Here is a 21,325-nt window from a genome sequence, read left to right as displayed (position 1 = left end):
GTAAGTTATTCCAGAAACATGTGTCGTGCGCATGAAAGTAATTTACACTCATTGGGTTGGTACCGCTGCTGGAGGACTAACCGTCCACAAAGATGACAGTAGAGAGTCTTAAGGCACTGGCACGATTTAAATGATGCTTCGTGTATGTTAGTTTGAACAATATTTATTCAGATAAAAGAGGGACGAAAGATACCAGAGGGACAGTCAAACTCATAGATCGAAAACAAACTGACAACGCCATGGCCAAAAATAAAAAGACAAACAGACAAATAATAGTACAGATGACACAACATAGTAAACTAAAGACTAGGCAACACGAACCCCACCAAAAACTGGGGGTGATCTCAGGTGCTCCGGAAGGGTAAGCAGATCCTGCTTCACATGTGGCACCCGTCGTGTTGCTTATGTTATTACAAATCCGGTAAATAGTCTACTTCGGTAGGTCACATTCGTAAAAAGGGAAGGGTATTATAGTTACGACATAAGGAACATATCCGATATCATCTGTGAAACGGTTATTCCATAACGGTCAACCAACTCGTGATTGCGTCCGTAAAATTTACGAAGGGATGATTTCAACTTCACCATTTGGAACTCATAAATCATCACATAACAATATTATACACTTAGAATAAATATCTCGGATTCAAATATAATTAAAGTTGCTTTTACAACTCTGTCTCCTCGTGTTTGTTAATGTTCAGTTTATAAACGATGCAATTGTTCTAAAACTATTTTATAAATTGAGACATATAGGTTGATCTAAGACGGCTGAGCTGTTCCGTTTAGGCCATTTTTGTATCTAAACTTTCAAGAGTTTCACTTGTATAGCTTTCCGAACTTTTTCTAGAGTTTACCTAATGAAGGTTTTTCCAGAAACATGTGTTGTGAACACTGAAATCGGTATCATACGTTTTAGTGTTAACTTAAACCTGGTATTGTATCAGATCGACACACATAGCATGGATTTTAATGTTGTTCACATGTCCATGCATTACTCTGGATCGACGACCATCGGTCTTTGTTGTTACTTCTGAAAGCTGCGCTCCTTAATGATGCGATTTTGAGAAAAAGCAGCAATTTAAATTTTAAGGTCTTTTGTTTTACCAATTCTTGTATCGAACCAACGCCTTCTGGCAGTCACGATGAGCGATTAAGCAACAGTTCAGCTCCAATAGAAATAAATTGGTGTATAGGTCAAAATGACAGCACAAAAATGGCACAACAATAACCAATAAGGCGTCTCCATGTCGACCAGTATTTTATGCCCAAGTTTGTTGTGCGAATTTGTATGCCTTAAATTACGTTGGTTTTGCCATTGAATATATAATTTCGTCACGTTCAAGTCTAAAATATTTTGTCCTAAGCCGCTACTTTCTATGTGGGTTCGTTACAAAAATTTGATGTTACTCTAGTCACCAGTTCTAATCGAAGAAAACCGTAAGTTCTATAATTTATATGAAGTTGAAACAAATACACACATTTTTTGTCATGACATGTAATTAGGTCTTTCCACTTTTCCGTGGAAAGTACTGGTTTTCTTCTGATTATTATTTTTTTTTTCCGCCTAATTTTTTTCCTTCGTTGTTATTTTGTTTCGCAAGATGTCGCTTAGATATTTGGACTATGATATCGAACAGTTTATACGCTTTTAAAACTGACACCGTTCAACCAAATGCTTTCTCATATAAGAGTTATCTCCCCGAACACTGTTTTTCTTGTTATTTCTAAGGCTTCGCAACCGTATAAGAAAGCGACAAATTTATTTTACCAAATTGCTAGTATATCTTCAGGATGTTTTGTTTAATTTTGACCGAAGCCGTATAGAGATTCCATATGAGAGTCATTTCCCCTTTTGTATTTGATATAAGTGAAATGTATTTGTTAATGGAAAACTATAAGTGATAGGGGCCTAGGGTCTTTTGATTTGAAGTCCTTGGTCCATAAAAATGAAAATGAGTTCAAGGTCAAAGGTCAAGGTCATGTTCAAAATTTAGATTTTTGCTTGTTATCACTAACTTTCAGAAATCTTATAAGATATCGACAAAATGTTTTACAGAATTGTTAGTTGCGACATGTCGTAACACGTAAATTTGAGTTGAAAGGGTACGGAGACATTTAATGGGAGTTTTCTCCCCTATTATATAAAAAATTACACTTATGCTGATATGACTCATTTTTCATATATAATTAAGACCTAGGGTCTTTTGATTTTAGACCCTTATTTCATGACCTTGAAATCGGGATCAAGGTTAAAGGTTGAATCGACGTTCTATATTTTGACCTTTGCTTTTAACTCATGTGTATACATGATAAAGTCAAGGGACTTTTTGCATTAGGTTGCAAGCCATTTGACCTTGAAAAAAACAACCGGAAGTGACCTTTGCTTAACGGGAAGTAGCTATTTTTTGTACTGAATTAATGTAAAAGTATATAGAACCATATATTTTTGGAATCAGTGTCAGGTAAACTATTAAACAATACCGGAAGTGACATTTTTAAACCGGAAGTAAAAAATTATTTCCCTTACTTATACTTTTTTGTATAGAAACCATATATTTTTGGAATCAGCGTACAGTAAGCTGTTATTTGACGCTGGAATTGACATTCAAAACCAAATTTTAATATTTTCATATCAAAATAGATTCTTACTGGTGGAAAGGTTTTTAATTTCTAAAGTGATTTTTATGATGCTGCTATACATATTGTAAAGCATTGTAACAAAATTACACTTTGTGTACGCAACTACTTTGAGCTTCATTGCCAGAAAGTTTCATATTTGGTAGGATTGTTTGTCCTCATCTGTAGTTGACCATATAATAACCTTATTTGGATTTGATTTTTACCCTTTTTGGACTATGGAACAGCAATGACATCTTGTGCACGTAAATTTGCCGAGACCATTTGACAGAACTCTCTTTCACTTGGTAGTATTGCTTGTCATCATGTGTAGTGAACAAAACGCGCGTCTTTCGTACAAAATTATAAGCCTGGTATCTTTGTTGAGCTTATTTTCTAGAACTGCTAGGACCAGTTCAATGACAGATTATTCTGTCATGTTTTATATCTCCCAATTGATACGATATTACCGGGCTTGTATTTCCTATCATGATTTCCTTGATAGAGGATTGCTGCTCACAAGGAAGCTATTAAACCAAGAGTTCCAAATGGTGAAGTTGAAATCATCCCTTCGTACATTTTACGGACGCCATCACGAGTTGGTTGACCGTTATGGAATAACCGTTTCACAGATGATATCCGGTATGTTCCTTATGTCGTAACTACAATACCCTTCCCTATTCACGAATGTGACCTACCTAATTAGACTATTTACCGGATTTGTAATAGCATAAGCAACACGACGGGTGCCACATGTGGAGCAGGATCTGCTTACCCTTCCGGAGCACCTGAGATCACCCCCAGTTTTTGATGGGGTTCGTGTTGCCTAGTCTTTGGTTTTCTATGTTGTGTCATCTGTACTATTATTTGTCTGTTTGTCTTTTTATTTTGGCCATGGCGTTGTCAGTTTGTTTTCGATCTATGAGTTTGAATGTCCCTCTGGTATCTTTCGTCCCTCTTTTAAAAAGAGGTTAGAACTGATCCCATTCTAGGGACTTTCAGCATGTCTTTTTTACTATTGTAACACAATAACACTGTGTGAACGCAACTAATTCTAAACCGTTTGCCAGAAAGGTTTCATGCTCGGTAGCATTTTTGTCATCATGTGTAGTCGACCATACTGTACCATCATTTTGATTTGACAATTTTGAAAGGAGGAATCGGTCTTTAATTATTTTTTTGATTATCGTGACACTTTGACAGAAGACCATACAGTACCAGGATTTTTATAACGAAATTTTTCAGAAGTTACGGGACTTTGGTTATATATTTTTTTACTATTGTAACAAAATAATACCTTGTGAACGTCATTTGACAAACAGCTGTCATACTAGTGACTTACAATTACTTTTATCTCCTAACTCTGGTGGATCGTTGTTTCATTGGCTATCATACAATTTCTCCTTATTTTTATATATGTAGGATTGTTTGTCACCATGTGCAGTTGCGATCTTATACTGTCATTTTGTTATGACAATTTTATTTAGGAGTTTTGAAACGTTTACCATTAGGCTACCTTTTTGAGTTACACAGTGACACCTTATGAACACAATTCCTCATTCTTCTATTTTGTTAAAAATGAGCCCGAAAATAAAACATGCTACACCGAAGAACAAGTGATCATTATGCTGGATTTTCTCATTGACAACATATTTGTTGAATTTTGGAGGTAGAATTTTCCAGCAGATTGTCCGCACTCATATAGGAATCAACTGTGCACTTCTCCTCCAGACACTTGTCAAAAACAAGAAGATCAAAGAAGCTAGATTATTAGATTTCACATACAGGTATATTGATGATGTTCTTTCCATTAACAATCAAAACTTTTCTGATTTGGTCCCATTAATATATCTTCCTGAACTAAAAAGTAAAATAACAAAATTACCGAACTCCAAGGCAAATTCAAAAAGGAAAGTCCCTTTGCAAATGGCAAATCAAAAGCTCAAAAACATCAAACGAATGGAAAACAACTGTCATATTCCTGACTTGGTACAGGCGTTTCCTTACGTAGAAAATTGTGGATCAAACCTCGTTTTATAGTTAGCTAAACCTCTGATTTATATGAAAGTCGCATAAAATTCCATTATATTGACAACAATGTGTCAACAAAACAAACAGATCTTTCTATGTAATGATGTTATACTATTGTTTCAGAAAGGGAGAAGGTTTGGTACCATTAAAACGTTTAATATCGCTGCAAATGTTTGCAGCTGTCCTAAGTCAGGAATCTGATGTACAGTAGTTGTCGTCTGTTTATGTAGTTCATACGTGTTTCTCGTTTTTCGTTTTTATATAGATTAGACCGTTGGTTTTCCCGTTTGAATGGTTTTACACTAGTAATTTTTGGGGCCCTTTATAGCTTGCTGTTCGGTGTGAGCCAATGCTCCGTGTTGAAGGCCGTACCTTGACCTATAATGTTTTACTTTTATAAATTGTTACTTGGATGGAGAGTTGTCTCATTGGCACTCATACCACATCTTCCTATATCTATAATAGGTAAAAAAAAATCAGAAATTGGGGTATAGCAGTCAACATTGTATTATAATCTTAATCACTATAAAAACAAAATTAAAAAGAAAAACAAAATGGCATAGAGTCAAAGCACATTAGCAAAAACGAAAGACAAGAATACAAAAAATGACCATAGCATAATAACACAATGGCGGGATGTATATTACCGAGTCACGCCAAAAGTATTTTACCAACAATTGGACTAAACAGTAACGGTTAAAAATATACAAAGACAAATAAAAACACTATAACATGTAATTAAGATGATAAACAACGTCAGTACCTAGAATCTATATTTTAAGACCATCCTGTATTATTTGTGAAGTTGATACGGAATATTTATCAACAAGGTCTTGGTTACTTCCGATGGATTTTTTTAGAAAAAAAGACGAGACGTTCTTTGACATAACCCTGGTTCATCAACTTTCTGCTCAGACACTGTTGTCGTTTTATAAAGTCTGAATAGCAACTTCACCCGAGTATGGAGTATACATTTCGCAACTCATACAATATTCAAGAGCTTACAACTGCTACTCAGACTTTGTAAAACGTCATCGGTGTCTGAGCAAAAAATTAATGAGCCAGAGTTTTGTCAAAGAACGTCCCGTACTTTTTCTCAAACAGTTCATCGTAAAGTACAAATACATAATATAAAAATATTTAGTATCTACTTCACAACTAATACAAGATGGTCTTGAGTTATGGAGTCTAGGTGTTGAAGTTGTGTATCTCTTTATTTTACTTTAGTTTCCCCGTTAGTTGTCTTTGTGCTTTTATGTTTCTTTTGGTCGTACGACGTTTGACGTGACTCGGTATTTATGCATCCCGCCATCGTGGGTCCTGAGGTGCAATTCGGACACAAAGGGTCTTACAGTGTTGTTTCTATTTTGTTTACCCTTGTATTTATATTTTCTTAATGTTTTTCTTTATCGGAAATGCGTGTACTATATACGATATGTACTATCAACGACAAAAAACTTTTTTTGTTGACCTCATCATCAAATTTACAATTTACTATCTAATACACTTTTTTGCTGGCGTCTTTGTTAGATTAATTTGTATGTTTGTTTCAATTTTTTGAGTCCGTTGTTTTGTATATCTGTGATGTATGTTTAAACAGTTTTGGCTGCTTGATCCCAATTATTGTCACATTAACCTATGATGTCTGTTTGGGATGCTCATCCAATTTTATCCAAATGACGGAACTATACACAACTGTCATACAAAGTTGAACCCACTATTTTCTTTGGAAAATGCGTCGAGAATTGAGCAATTGTTTTTCACTTGTTCCGTTTATTGGCAATGTTTGATTTTGTCAATTTTTATGGACGTCCCCTTTTTGAATTTGTATTAGAGTTTGGTATTCTTGTTATACTTTTTTATTCTATTAAATGATAATGAACAAGTTGTTAAGTATTCTCTAATCAAGACCATACAGAAATAAAAATCATATATATTTGAACTTTTTATTGTCGATCATATATGCTGGTAAATTAGCAGGTTATTGGAAATCATAATCAGTATAATGTTAAAATTAACAGTTGTATAAATGGCACACCATCCTTATTTAAAACCTCTGAAAGCCCGTTCTGCATCACGTTGAAGCTGATAAACTTGCTGCATGACTTCTCTGTCAGCTGATGGAACATGTAGACCTCGACAATAATGTCTGGTTATCTGGCTTATCACGTTATTATAAGGGTCTACTGGGTCCAGTATATATGGTGTTGATCTTTAAATACACGATTTATATTGTTATAAATTGTATTGTAATGTACATATTTAAACTACGGTGTTTGTATTTAAGTGGAAGATATCGAGGGGGAAATCAAAATCATGAGTAGAATAAAAGCCGACAATTTCATGATCAAAAAGAAATATAACGAACAATAGTCCACAAAGCTCATAAACACGACACCGAAAACTAAAGATTAGGCAACACGAACATACACTTTGAGAGCTCACATGAGCTTCGGATGGGGTCAACCATTTCTGCAGCACTGAATGTACACCTGTTGAAATATGTTGGTTAATCATATCCAATGATTATGTATCAGAATATTGCGGATTGTCTGACCCTTAAACATCAAAAGGTAATTTTTATAAATCATCGCTCATGTAAAATTCTTTAACCCTTAAACCTAAACGAACATTTGGTGTTGTTATACATATTTACACTTTTGTGTACTGTATTTTATGTTTGTTTATCTTGCTTTAGTTTTCAATGATATGTCCGTTCATTCTATTCGTTTTATATTCCCACTTACCAATTCTTATAATGGCCGAACACTGGTTAGTCGGAATATCTCACACAAAAAGAGTAATTTTTATTTTATATTTGAATACCATAGTGTAAAGGAGACAATTGCGAAAACTTTACTTACGGTATTGAATAATCTGTTGGTTTATAATAATTTGTCCATGACAATTTTATATCTCCGAAGTTTCTTAATTTGTCGAAGACCAACTTTGCTATGTCTTCTTCAGCTACACCTGGATGTGGCTTCCCGAGATCCTCCCATGCTCCAATAACAAGCAGTTCGACTGCAATCGACTTTATTATTGTGTGCTGCAAAAAATTGAAAATATTTACCTTACTTTGATTATCTTTCAAGTTCGAATCTATATAAGGAGTACCCAGATGTCACCAGGGAACTATAACACTTTGAAATCAATAGCTGCGCTGGTCTCTATTTGATATATATTCCGGTGTTCAGATTAGACAAAACTCTGAGCACTTATTGTACATGTCACAGTTATTGGCTCATATGTACCATATACAAAATTCATCACCGGACTCATTATTTTGTACGTCAGATGCGCCTTTCGTCTTCAAAAGACTCATAAGTGACGCTCAAATCAAAAACATTAAATGGTCAAATAAAGTACAAAGTTGAAGATCATTGAGGACCTAAACTCTGAAGGTTTTGCCAAATAGAGCTAATGTAAATAATTCCTGGGTTAAGAAATCCTTAGTAATTAAAAGTTTGATTTTCGGTTCATTCAGCTCTTACGTTTCTGTTGTATAGTATCTCATAAGGAAAAAGTTCGAGAAATTAAAAGCAATCAAGGGGCCAATCATAAATTGCAAGTCGAAATAATCAGAAAACACCTCGGCGAAACAAATAACGAAACAAAAGACGATACCAAAACAAATACAACACAATATATTTAAGACCGTATGACACAAAAAAGAGGTTACTCCAGATGCTTAAGAAGGAAAAGCACTACTAATAAACCGTGTTAAATGATCAAGGATTGCTTTTTCCTTCGGGCATCGAAGTACACCTTCATATCGACGAATACAGGGGGTATAGAAATATACAAGTTATTATCTAAAATTGTTTAACCAGTATTCCTTCAATCTAAAAAACAGATAACAACATTTTGTTACTTGAAGTTTATAATTCCAAGATGTTAGAATTTAGTCAGGTAGACGAATCCGGCTTTAAAATGATCAATTTTACTTTTTATGTTCAAATATAGACTGGTCGAGATGACCTCCGAAGACTGTCGACGGTCACATAACCCGATATAAACATAAACATAAATATAAATAGAATGCGACCACGTGCAATTGGATTTTTCTATGTCTGTTTGATTTCATGTTATAGGTTTGATAAGTTAAACATCGTTTTTACCTGTATAAGATTGATTTTTTGTGGATCGAATCAGTCAACCAAATGGTTCACCTTTGTTTCACTTTCCATGTTGACATTCTTTTCCTTTTAATGACTGAACACGCATAGTACATGCGTAACCAATCTCTAGCTAAGAGGTTAAATTGAAGGTCACATGAATACGTATTCAGTGAGGTCGAATTATTCACTTGCAATTGAATAATTCATCAGCGATGTTACTAGCTTATTATGACAAAACTGAACTAATCTGGCTGCTTAAAGCGAATTATTATTTCACTATTTCACTTTCATTAAAGATTGAACCAAAAAAAAAATCCTATTTTAATTTTTTTTATATCTCGTAGCTAATGCCCCTTTAAGGTTTTTAAAATGTCAAGATATATAAAAACAAAACACTGCAAAGTGGGTACGTGTTCTGTGAGACATTATCAGTATAACAGTGTGTATTTCTATTGATTAAGCTTACAGTAGTAATTTATTTTGATGGACTTCAGAAAGCTACCAGCATCTACCTTAAAATACCTGGAAAGTTGCATACTATATAACTTACATTATTCGTTTTAATCCAGTACTTGATCAACCTAATGACTCTTTTTATCTTTTCTGGATGCTTTCCAATAAATTCTGTTTGAAGTGGTCTCAAACATCTGTTGTAATATCCTCTTTCCGTACTACCAGCTTCTTTCCTCATTTTTGTGTGTATCGTCTTTATTTCCTCATCAGTTAAGTTGCTGGCTAAGAAATGTACACACACAAAATTTATTAACTTTGAACTGATATACATGTAAATAGTTTGTTCTATTTCACATAATTAATTGATATCATATATTTATCTATTCATTTTATTATAAAAGTCTCATTTGCTTAGGTTTGATCTTAGCTAAGGCATATTAAGGTGGTACCTAACACTACATGGAGATAACTCTGTAAAAATCAATTAAACGTTTTAATCACGTTGTATTGTTAAGGAAATATTAAACTTCTCAATGATAAAAATTAGTGTTTGTCAAACTGCTATATAACCAGTGAAATTTTTCTGATAAAGTGGTTGGTTCAAATTATTTGAAATTTTTATATTTTTGTCAAAGGGTCAAAGTAAACATTTTGTCAAAATTTTAGGAAAATTAAACGAGTCAAATTAATATTAGTCAAGGTGTTGGGTACCACCTTAAATAAAGCTCATAGGATTTCTCAGTGTTGTCGTTCGCGGAACAAAACGAAAATTATTTAACTATATTATTGATAATTTCATCTATGATTGTTGAATAAAATTTCCTAGATTTTAGATATTACGGAATAAGTGATAAGATTATGTTCTGTGCTACTTAACTGCATATCTATTTTTTCAAAGTCCATTTACCCTGTAATTGAACCAGGGTTTACCTGGTATCTATGATGAGTTTATTTATACCCTTTTATTAACTACCTCAGCTACCAGAGAAGTAGCTAGTTAACTGTTTTTTGTTATTCTTGTATAAGAATTGAAGTAATCAGAAAATATTGTAAATAATTATAAATTACTGAACTTATTGATTTTAATAATAATATGTAATGATAAATAGGTGTTTATACTAGGTAATTTAATCAATTCATTTCGAAATGCAACTTTGTCTGTATTCAAATGTCAAGGCTACCATTCTATAGTTAGGTTGTGCTATCATATTATTACTTAGTTAGCCGTTGCATTACAGTTGCGGTTGCTGATACAGGCACATATTTTATACATAAATTAAAACGCTACCAATCCTCCATCTGCTACAGTATGTATAAGCAGTCGAACCAATGTATTCATTATAATTTATTTTACAATATTGTTTCACAAGTATTTAGGCGAAATTTGCATCGCTGTTTACACATCACTACGTGTTACTGTTGTTCTAGACAATTGCGCACTCATTATATGAATAAGATTGACACTCTTGTGTGATGGCTATGCTCCTATATTCAAAACACTTTATATACAGTATAGTATATCAAATATGCATAAAATACTTACGATCATTTGTTATATTGAGAATGGGCATAATGTCAACCTCTTGCCATGACCCATCAATTAAAATATTAGTGTTATAAGCCCATGTCGTTATTTTTGAGTCTTTAACCGTGAATCGGGAACTGGAAGGAGAAAATGGAAATAACGAAAAGTCAGTTTAATCCATTTGTTGAGAAAAATCATACTTATTCTAAATTTTAGTAAACGTACAAACATTGTTATATATACCTAGATATTTCTACTGCAATTTATATTCACATGTACATGTTGTATGTACATGATGTATGTACTTTACTGTCATCGTCGTCAAAATCTGAAAACACAACTGTTTTCGTGCGTTGATTTTGTCGTTGTCAATAACTGAATACATTTTACCGTCTTATTCACTTTATTCATTTTTTATGGAAATCCTTGTCTGCATTTCAATCAAAATTGTAGTCAGCACTTTTGTGATGACATGAACTATATTTTAGCAATAGCTTACCTTAGCTGTATTTGTCAAAGTCTTTCGGAATTTGAGGTCCTTAATGCTCTTCAACTTCGTACTTTATTCAGCCTATTTATTTTTTTTATTCGAGCGTCACTCATGAGTCTTTTGTAGACGAAACGTACGTCTGGCGTACAAACTTTAAATTCTGGTATCTACGATACAACAACTGGGTAGAAACTACTGCTGGACGACGTTTCCTCCTCTAGGGTATCACCAACCTAGTAGTCAGCACTTCTGTGTTGACATGAATTATCATTGATATGGTCAAACTTATGAATTAAATGTTTACAACACTTTGGATTGTTCGAAATATTTAAGATTTGTTACCTCAGGAATAGAATATCTTAGCTGTATTTGGCAAAACTTTCGGAATTTTGGGTCCTCAGTGCAATTCAACTTTTTACTTTAGTTGACCTTTTTATTATTTCGCGTCTAACGTACAACACTATTATCCTGGTATCCATGATTTGTTTATTTACAACCACTGGGTCGATGCCACTGCTGATAGATGTTTCATTCCCGAGGGTGTCACCAGCCCAGTAGTCAGCCCTTCTGTGTTAACATGAAGTATTATTGATATGGTCATAACTATGAATTAACTGTTAACAAAACTTTTAATTGTTCAAAAAACTAAGGACTTCAGGGCCGTAACTAGGCATCGAAAACAGACGAGGCAGGGGTTTGGAGGCCGCCGAGTGAGGCCCCCAGGTTATCAGGGAGGTTACCCGAAAATTGTAATATTAGGGTCCGAAATAAAACTTGTTACATCCGTTTTTTTGTTTCATATTTACCGTATGAAGAACTGCATTAGGCTATCAGAGCCGGCTGACAGATACTTGCCTTGAATTTTGTACTATCAAACATGTATCAATTTACAGTAAAATACATGTTTGATAGTAGAAAAAGCTGAACAAGTGTGTGTGGTCAACGCCAGAGGCGGATTTAGAGGGTTTTCCAGAAAGCCTGGCCCCCCTTTTGTGGGAACAATTTGGTTGATTATTTAGGGAATCACTGAAGCATTACTGGAGCAGGCCCCCTCTTAGGCAGTCAGTGCCCCCCCCCCCCCCCCCCCCCCCCCCCCTTCTCTTATGATAATTTCTGGATCCGTCACTGAACGCTTCATTCAAAATAACACACATTTTAATAACACTTTAATAAAGCCCAAAGATTGGAACCTGTAGTCATGATAGTCACTGTAGGTGAGAACAGCTTCTGCGTTCATTTGCGCGACATTGTCCGTACCAAGGGTTTGTATAGTCTCACTATACAAATCTTTGTCCATACAATGGACGTGATGCATGGCTAATTCACATAATCTGTCCTTGGTCATTGTTGAACTGCACCATGTCTTTAAAAAATGCCGAATGGCAGAAAAAGATTTCTCACATGAGCAAAAACCGACCGGAAATGTCAATAGTAGCTTCTCTACGGAAACCAAAATCTCTGACGTTCGAACTTGTTCAAGAGACTTTTTAGCGGGAAATAAATGATTGCAGAACCAAATGCCGGTTTACAGTCGAATGCCGATGGTAATCAGGCAGAGAGTTCGATACCAAACGAGTTGAAATAAAAGTACAGAAGCTGCACGTCAACATTGATTACTATTCGAAGTATGCATTACTAAATCCTTGATATGATAAAGATGTTTTCTACCCCTGCATCCCTAGTTTTCTTTTTTTTTTTTTTCTCATAATTTTTTTTTGTCAGAAAATCAGACGAGGCAATTGCCTCGTCTGCCTCATCAGTAGTTACGGCCCTGGACTTTCTACCTCAGGAATATATTACCATAACTGTATTTGGCAAAACCGTTGGAATTTTGGGTCCTCAAGACGCTTCAACTTCGTACTTTATTTGGCCTTTTTATTTTTTTTTATTCGAGCGTCACTGATGAGTCTTTTGTAAACGAAACGTGCGTCTGGCGTACAAAATTTTAATCCTGGCCTGATATATATTATGAACAGGCACAAGTTTCCAAAATTAAATATTCAACATTGCATATAACTTCTGATTATCATCTTATTTTATAGGATTTTCTTTCGCTGGGAAACATGGGTCAATGAATGCTATGGGCTGTTGTCGTCTTTCATTTGAACAAACTAGTCTGATGCAAACAACTTTGGTTCCAATAGACCATTCTTTATATCGAAATGTTCCTATAATTATCTTAACTTCTAGAATAAGTATAAGATACCGAATGGAGGTTGTCATCATAGGTCAGTTTGTTTTTAATGATTTCTTTAAAAAAATAAAACTAGCCTTCAAAAAGTAAAAGATATGGTTTGTTGCCTGCTTTCTAGCTTTATTTGGGGGAGGATAATTTTTAATTAGTTAAATCATATTTAAATCATGTTAATATGAGACGGTAAACAATAGAACAATCCTTTATTCAGAACATGTTTAACATTCTTTCTTCACAATTAAGAAACACCAAGTCCTTCAATTTTATTGACCGAGAGCACTTTGCTATATTCTAAAGGGAATTTACAGCATGTAGGGTTGACATTTCTACGTTTATCGTGTTAATTACCTAGTTGTGTTTTGTGTAAAGTTGTTTGTCTGTTTGTCTATTTCTTATTTAGCCTTGGCGTTGTCAGTTTATTTTCGATTTATGAGTTTGAATGTCCCTTTGATATCTTTTGCCCGTACTATACCCGTATAGTAGGACTATATGAGTATATACCTGTATGGTCATGATCAACGCGTATGGTCCAAAATACAAATTTTATATTACATAATGTCTTAGTTGATTGTAGCTAAAACACAATTTTGATTGTAAACATAATTGTTTTTATTTATATATTTTTAAGATGAACGCTTAGAGAGTATACACTGAGTCTTTAAATATAATGCTTACAGTGTTTTCTCCAAATATTTATGGAAATTGAATGTTAATACCCGTTCGACTTGGAGCATTAACTTGTTGTGAAGGACGTTGAATATACGCAACTTACTAAAGAATTCGACAATTAGACATTTCAAAATACCTGCTTTATTTGTTAACAAGTAAATGCTTACCGAAGAAGACTGTCAATTGCGTTTTTAATACCGTCCATTTTTTGCTTAAGAGTTTCTACAGTGGTGATGTCGTATATTGGAAATATAAGATCTACATCTGATAGTCCACGAACTGCAGTTCCTTTCCCTATAGATCCTCCCTTTAAGTCAAAAGTGAACATTGTGCAAGGAATCAGAAATGATAAAAACACAAGTTTGATTAATAAATAGGCATAATACATTGGTTATAGTACTAGTAAATGGCACTTTTATATACAAATAAACTCATCTTGAAATGTGTTTTCTCGACAAGTTGATTTCGTCTAATGGATCGGATCTACTGATCGCGTGATAATAGCACCGAGGGCATCACCCAGTTGAAGATCAGTGCTTGTAGGATTTGGAATGATCTAGCAGGATACTTTTTAGTTGAAAAATGTAAAATGATTTTTCGGCTTTTTTGGGTCGTATTTTATATTGTAGTTTTCATATATAAATAACAAAAAAGTAAAATAACAAAAATGCCGAACTCAAAGGGAAATTCAAAACGGAAAGTCTTTTATAAAATGGCGAAATCAAAAGCTCAAACACATCAAACGAATGGAAAACAACTGTCATATTCCTGACTTGGTACAGGCATTTCCTTATGTAGAAAATGGTGGATTTAACCTGGTTTTATAGCTAGCTAACCCTCTCATTTGGATGACAGTCGCATAGAATTCCATTATATTGACAACAATGTGTGAACAAAACAGGTAAAAATGGTCAAAAATTGGCGTACAGTAGTCAACATTGTAATATAATCGTAATCACTATAAAAACAAATAACTATTTCAACAAACAAAAACAAAATGGCATATAGACAAATTTATCCCAATTTGGCCAATTTTAATTCATTGTCCCTTATTGAGGTTATTCCAATAATTAATACACATGTAACGCAGCATAAAAAGGTATATTCACTCTGATGTTTTGCTTTAAAAACCATTGTGACCTCAATATAATGTTATTAATGAAAACATACGGTTTAAACTTTTTTCAACGGAGATTTCAACAAAAACAAAACTATACCTTTATGGTACGCATCACGCTATACTGAAACTGACTAGACCTCAAGGCCTCTGCTACTTCATCAATAGTCTTTCCACATTGTTTAAGATAGTTAGTATTCGGATTTACCACACGATCGATAAAACAAGAGAGAGATTCACCGGATCTTATTCCTTCGAAGTCCATATGTCTGCAATGAAGAAAAAGAACTTATTCATTTACAGACTTTAATCAACATGTCAGCACTGCAATTTAAGTATAAAACTTATTTAAAGTGTTTTTAGATTATATATATATATATATATTGCTTGATCATAAAGCATGTGATGTGCATATAAATGTTCTGCACAGCTAAATACCAAGTAAAACTATATGCTTGTCAGTCTAAACTACTGAATATAATATCCAGGAGCAGGTTATAATGTTATTATAAAGGTTCTGGTCATTTTGTTTCAGTGTTTTTATTTTCTATAAATTATTAAACAAACGTTTATTTACGTTCATTTGAATATTTACTGTGAAACTAATGACTACAGACACATAATCAAAACTTATCTGAAGATTAACTTGTATTTCTTCAAGTTGGTCATTATACTTGTATCTGCAACTCACCGCTGCATGATTGCAATTTTTATTATCCTTTATTATGATTAAAAATGACTGAAAAAATAACCAGTACATAAAAAAGACATTTTGTGTCAGTAGTTGACATAAATTCTGGAAAGTTCTGGCTAATATTACGACATGTATATAAATGTAAATGTATGTTGAAGAGACCGAGTGCATATTACTTATACTGCTAGAAACCAGCCATTTCACAGAAAATTATACTACAAAATTATAAGCAGGCGTCTTCATCGAACCTCATTAGTTCAGAAAAAAGCTCATATGAAGGCCAATTAAACCGAAATTTAAGTCTGATATGTAACTGCTAAAAAACAAATAAAAAGTAAAAGCAAAATTCATACTTTGACACAGAGGTAACAGAAAGCTTTATTTTATTTAACCTTTTTACATCTAATGAACGTAAATAAGTGTCAGTTGAGAAGTAATTAATACATGTATTTAACTTGCATAACTACTCTTCGCATGCAGATAACCATATGTGTTCAGAATGGAAATTTACTGTTAACAGAATGCTGTCATTGATGTAGAAATTGCAAAAGTCTACTGTTTGTTGAAATTTGTCTCTGTGCATATTTTTTTATCTAGAATTTACCTTTATTGCAATGAATTAAACATTGGACAGAAGTTTTTTATGATTAAAAGACAATATCCAGAGCAAAAAAACTAAAATACTTTTTTTCCATTTTTTGTATTTTAATGATAATTTTTACATAACGCAGTTCTGAAATTTAAATTCTCCAGATCGTGGAAAATTCTAGAATGAATGTACCAATATATCAAATAATCTCATGATTCAAGCAACCATCGTTAGTGTTCATCAAAGACCATTGATACAGTACCAATGAAATAGATTTTCCCTTACAGTCTTAAATATCGATAATCATCGTGTCAATGCAAAGGGAGGCAACACTAATAGCATTAGAAGCGTATCGTATAAAACCACATTAATTTGATAGTTTACAAAATTTTTGATAACACAAAATACAAAAGGATCTAAAAAGGCGTAGTTTTCAGAGACTAAACAAGAGTTAAACATAGATGGATACGTCTGTGTATCGATCAAAATATTTGATATGCATATTTATGACGTAAAAGAATCCTAGAACTGTCTACTGTTGTTTGTCTCTTCGTCATTTTTCCTTTTTTTGCCATGGTGTTGAAAGCTGTTCTTTTTTTAACTTATGAGTTTAAATATCTCTTATGTATCTTGGCCTCTCTGTAAGAGTAGATATACTAATGGGAGAACAACCCACACGATCTAAACTACACATCTTTCAGTAAAGCGTATTCCTGAAAATCAAACAAATTCACTCTTTTAGTTTTATAGATATATATATATAAATTAATAATAAGATCTATTTTGTTACATCTTGTGATCCGTTTTTTTTTTTTTTTGGCAATAGCCAATGGCAGTCAGCAGGGTTTAAGAACATCAGTTGTTCGACCTGCTAGTCAAATGCGTTTTGTTAAAATATACTTTTTCACTCATTTGGTCTTTTGGAAATTGTTGTTTGTGCTGTATTAGACCCCTCTACCAAGAAATTTGTTTTGCATGCACACGTATAAAAATTGCGGTTTTTATCCAACGCAATCATAGGTTTGGACGTTGTTTTCAATTTAGACTTGTTTATATATATACATATAAACGCCTGAAAAGTGTAGAAAACAACACCAATAACAAAAAAAAGAAAACTATAAATGTAATTATTTATAAATATTTCGGATAACAGATATCCTTCATCAGTATGGTTATGATCATGGATGTAAAATGAATCATATCAATCTACTTTGATTAAACTATAACAATCTTGAAATTTATACAATAAAACAGTTAAACCGAACATCATAGTTTAGACGCTTGTACAGTTCTAAACATTTTAAACATGACATAGGTTATATAACTATTTACAACAGAGAGCAAAGATATGCTTCAAATAAAAATAGTAATGTGCGATATGAACTGGCACAATTCTAAAATTTAAAAGGTGACGACAGTTACGATGTTACAAGAACGATTGCGTGAATAAACATTCCAAATAAACAGCACTGACCGATCTAAGCTTGTAAATATTTCAAATTTGACAACGGTAGAGTAATTACAACAGAGGCTGCGTATTTAAATATCCCTAATAAATAGAAGTTAGAAATATAATAATAAATTTCGACTAAGGTTGAATAGTTGAACGTGATTGGGTACTTTTACATCCCTCCAAAAATGATTAGAACCAAGCAATTTAAACTGATATAATTACAAAAAAATTTAGAGTCGAGAAAGGTAAGGAAATAGAAGCAGAGACTGTAGTAATAAGTAATATAACCCAAATGTAAAGCGCTGCGCGAATTCGAACTACATCTTTTCATTTATCCCATTTGATGCCAAAGTTTTTAATTTTCTTATCCAAAATCTTTCCCGAGTGAGTCTATCATCCCAAGACCAGCAGTGTTGTGGTCAATGATTGTAATTTCAAGATTATTATAGTTTAATCATAGTAGATTGATATGATTCAGTTGACATCCATGATCATAATCATACTGGTGAAGGATATCTGTTATCCGAAATATTTGTAAATAATTACACTTATAGTTTTCTTTTTTTGTTATTGGTGTTGTTTTGTACATATATATATATAAATTTAAACAAGTCTAAATTGAAAACAACGTTCAAACCTATGATTGCGTTGGATAAAAACCGCAATTTTTATACGTGTGCATGCAAAACAAATTTCTTGTTAGAGGGGTCTAAATACAGCACAAACAACATTTTCCAAAAGACCAAAAAAAGTTAAAAAGTATATTTTAACAAAACGCATTTGACTAACAGGTCGAACAACAAATGTTCTTAAACCCTGCTGACTGCCATTGGCGATTGCCAAATAAACGGATCACCGATGTAATACTAGTAAATGGATCTTAATTATAAATTTAATACTAAACAGAAAACAATAAACTTGCGGAAAAGATGGTATACTACAAACAAAAGGTGCAAAGGTTTTTGTACACCATATCCGGATTTCGACAATTAATGTCTCTTCAGTGATGTTAGGAATCGAAACGGTATTTGGAAAGCCATACAATTTATCTCAATTTAGGATATACTCTTGAATTTTGAGGAGTCAAAATAGGATGAACGGATCATATAAATTTATATATACAAGTCTAAATTGAAAACAACGTTCAAACCTATGATTGCGTTGGATCTAAATACAGCACAAACAACATTTTCCAAAAGACCAAAAAGTGAAAAAAGAATATTTTAACAAAACGCATTTGACTAGCAGGTCGAACAACGGATGTTCCTAAACCCTGCTGACTGCCATGGCGATTGCCAAATAAACGGATCACAGATGTAACAAAATGGATCTTAATTTTAATCTAATACCAAATAGAAAACAAAAAACTTGCGGAAAAGATGGTATACCGCAAACATGAGGTGCAAAAATTTGTATATATATATATAATTGTATACTTGTTCATCAACACATTTAATCATAAAATTAATATCACAGTCTTGTGGTAGAGAATCAATGAAATGGAACTTAATCAGAAACTTTACGTTACGGTTGCAACGAAGACGACGACTATGTCTTGCTTCACAGCATTGGTCGCAAGCGAGAAAAAAGTGAAAGCGCTTACAATTTTTTTGTTTGTGATCATATTATTTAATTTTAAGACACTTTCTATCATCACAGGTTACCTGCTAAGATATAGGACAAAATGTCTACGTTTCTTTCAAAAATTACATTTATGTCAGGTCAATGTTCATCAAATTTCAGAAAATCTACTTTCATTATCGTATTTATCTTTTAGATAGGAAAAGTTACTTCACGTACCATTTAAATGAATAGTAATTCAGTTCAAATAGCTTCTTTTTAGTAACCTTCCACAGGATGACCATGCATTTTTCATCCATCTTTTGAAATATATTTATGTAGTTCAGAGATTGACGAATGATTCGTTTGCCCTTTTTCTCTATGAACTACAAAAAATCGTCCATTAGTGCTTAATTATAAGGTAAGATTTAAATTGAAGAAACAGCTAAGATTTTCAAATTTAGCCATTTACGATAAATTTTAGCAACGGGCATCAACATATGAATAAAAGGATACAAAAATAACCAAAATAACATATAAAGGGCCAAAACAAAAACAGTTTTCAACAATAATCCGGGGTCTATATATTCATGTTTGAGCACAGATTAAGAACCATGTTTCAGCACAAGACGTCAGAACCATGTCTTAGATTTAAGGAATTGTCCAAACAGTTGAAATCAGTTTTGCTTGCGTATTGATATATTGTAAGATGTAACGTTAAACTAGTTCCACTTAAATTCTACATTACAACATCGAGACCGAGTTACAAATGAGAGATATTATAGGAAATTCTAAGGTGTAATTATTAAGATTTAAAGTTTTATTATCTAAGACTTTGAATCTAGACAATAACTAGCCATTCAAGCTGCAATCATTGCGGGGGAGATAGGGTTGTTTCAATAACAATTCGTTAAAGAAGCTTTGTCATCAATACATTTTAGACTAATATCCTCGTAAGTATTTCTGAATTTTTATCCACTCTGTAATGTGAAACAAATTTGTTACTTAATTATTTAATTAATGAATAAACTAGGTAGCTAAATTGCATGCACTAGAGAACGTTTTATTCAATAATTGTAGTTAAAAGCAAATTATTTACTAATAGCTATTGCAGCTTACCTGGTAAAATATAGGAATAAATATGCCACCGTTTGTTTCGTTCACTATTTTATATATAAAGTCTACTTTCATTTTGTACCTACCAATACAAATCCAGTATCAATTTGAAAAGTTCCTTGACATTCAATTAAAAATACACTGGGAATTTTCTTGCATTTTTATTCTAAAAATAAACCATTAGAAACTTTTCAGAAAATTTCCATAAGTTTCACTCACTGACAAATATATATAAACTTGCATACATGTACCATAACCAAAAATTCGACTGAAATTGATACTACATCAGTTTTACGGTCAATCAACATAAAACGCGACATCTGTTTGCGGATTACAAAATAGTCGTCTTATTTGTTAATGAACCAATTGTGTTCAATTCCCGATTGTGAAATTTTGAGTGTGGCTTACCCTGTTGACGCATCCAGTATCGCTACTTTGGACTTTATAAGATTCCGACATATAATATTTTACTTTGATTTGTATTTTCTTTCTGATTGATAAGATTTGAACGGTAATCTGCTGTTGTTGTTATAATATTTTGGAAATCATTTAAATTTGGGAATATATCTCCCTCAAGCAAAGCTCCGATTCTATGTCAGGTTTTGGCTTTTTCGTTTGGTCCTTTTTTGTTCTTTCAGCTGTTCACCGTTTGAATTAGATTATGTACTTTCCAATATTTTAGCCCCGAGTATTA

The 21,325-nt window shown here is 33.0% G+C and overlaps 1 protein-coding gene across 4 annotated transcripts; it reads right to left on the bottom strand.

Annotated features, from left to right (window-relative positions):
* Window positions 1–6,582: 6,582 nt before the first annotated feature.
* LOC127722466 (2'-5'-oligoadenylate synthase 1A-like) lies at window positions 6,583–20,806 on the bottom strand. 4 transcript variants are annotated; one of them, XM_052229321.1, is made up of 7 exons: window positions 20,718–20,806; window positions 15,320–15,488; window positions 14,270–14,409; window positions 10,768–10,886; window positions 9,322–9,506; window positions 7,515–7,699; window positions 6,583–6,862 (listed from the first exon to the last, which is right to left on the bottom strand). In XM_052229321.1, exons 2-7 carry the CDS (start codon window positions 15,482–15,484, stop codon window positions 6,694–6,696), a joined length of 963 nt encoding a protein of 320 aa, XP_052085281.1. In that variant the 5' UTR covers window positions 15,485–15,488; window positions 20,718–20,806; the 3' UTR covers window positions 6,583–6,693. The 4 variants fall into 4 exon arrangements, with proteins under 4 accessions (XP_052085281.1, XP_052085276.1, XP_052085280.1 ...); XM_052229316.1 differs by lacking the exon at window positions 20,718–20,806 and adding an exon at window positions 20,635–20,707; XM_052229320.1 differs by lacking the exon at window positions 20,718–20,806 and adding an exon at window positions 19,620–19,684.
* Between the last annotated feature and the right edge of the window lie 519 nt (window positions 20,807–21,325).

Source organism: Mytilus californianus, unplaced genomic scaffold (assembly GCF_021869535.1).
Source record: "Mytilus californianus isolate M0D057914Y unplaced genomic scaffold, xbMytCali1.0.p SCAF_1, whole genome shotgun sequence".
NCBI lineage: Eukaryota > Metazoa > Mollusca > Bivalvia > Mytilida > Mytilidae > Mytilus > Mytilus californianus.
Note: the sequence above shows the minus strand (reverse complement) of the source record. Positions and strands in the feature narration are given on the sequence as shown.